General features: G+C 54.8%; 1 protein-coding gene across 1 annotated transcript in view; it reads right to left on the bottom strand.

Moving 5' to 3' along the window:
• The window catches only part of EMH_0051530 (WD-40 repeat protein, putative), a gene marked incomplete at both ends in the record, with an annotated part of 5821 nt that overhangs the window by 3804 nt on the left and 1491 nt on the right, over window positions 1-526 (bottom strand). Inside the window, one exon of the mRNA XM_013496763.1 lies at window positions 3-331. Within this exon, the coding sequence (XP_013352217.1) occupies window positions 3-331 (329 nt within the window). The remainder of the gene's footprint in view (window positions 1-2; window positions 332-526) is intronic.

Below are 526 nucleotides of genomic sequence, written 5' to 3'. Positions count from 1 at the left end.
ATCTAGCTGTGCTGCTGCTGCTGCTGCTGCTGCTGTTGCTGTTGCTGCTGCAGTTTTGCGTGCAGCAGGGTCTGTCTTCTGCTTCTGCTGCTGCTGCTGCTGCTGCTGCTGCTGCAGTGCAGCAGCAGCAGCAGCAGGGAGGAAGCAAAGAGCTGTGATGCTGCTAACATGATCTGAAAGAGTTATAAAGGGAACGTGCTCCGGTGCTGCTGCTGCTCTTGCTGCTGCTGCTGCAGCAGCAACTGCAGCAGCAGCAACAAACGAAAGGTCATATACACGCAGCAAACCATCGGCAGTACCAACAGCCAACAAACCACGAGAAGGATGAAACCTGAACAGCAGCAGCAGCAGCAGCAGCAGCAACAGCAGCAGCAGCAGCAGCAGCAGCAACAACAGCAGCAGCAGCAGCAGCAGCAGCATGTAGGTTGATATGAGCATAGGTGTTAAACCAAAGACAACACACTGCCACAGAACCACACCGTTCCTGTTGCTGCTGCTGTTGATGCAGCAGCAACAGCAGCAGCAC

This window comes from Eimeria mitis, genomic scaffold, assembly GCF_000499745.2.
Source record: "Eimeria mitis Houghton genomic scaffold, Emh_scaff2283, whole genome shotgun sequence".
NCBI classification, from domain to species: domain Eukaryota; phylum Apicomplexa; class Conoidasida; order Eucoccidiorida; family Eimeriidae; genus Eimeria; species Eimeria mitis.
The sequence above is the reverse complement of the archived record's forward strand: the minus strand, read 5'-3'. Positions and strand labels throughout refer to the sequence as shown.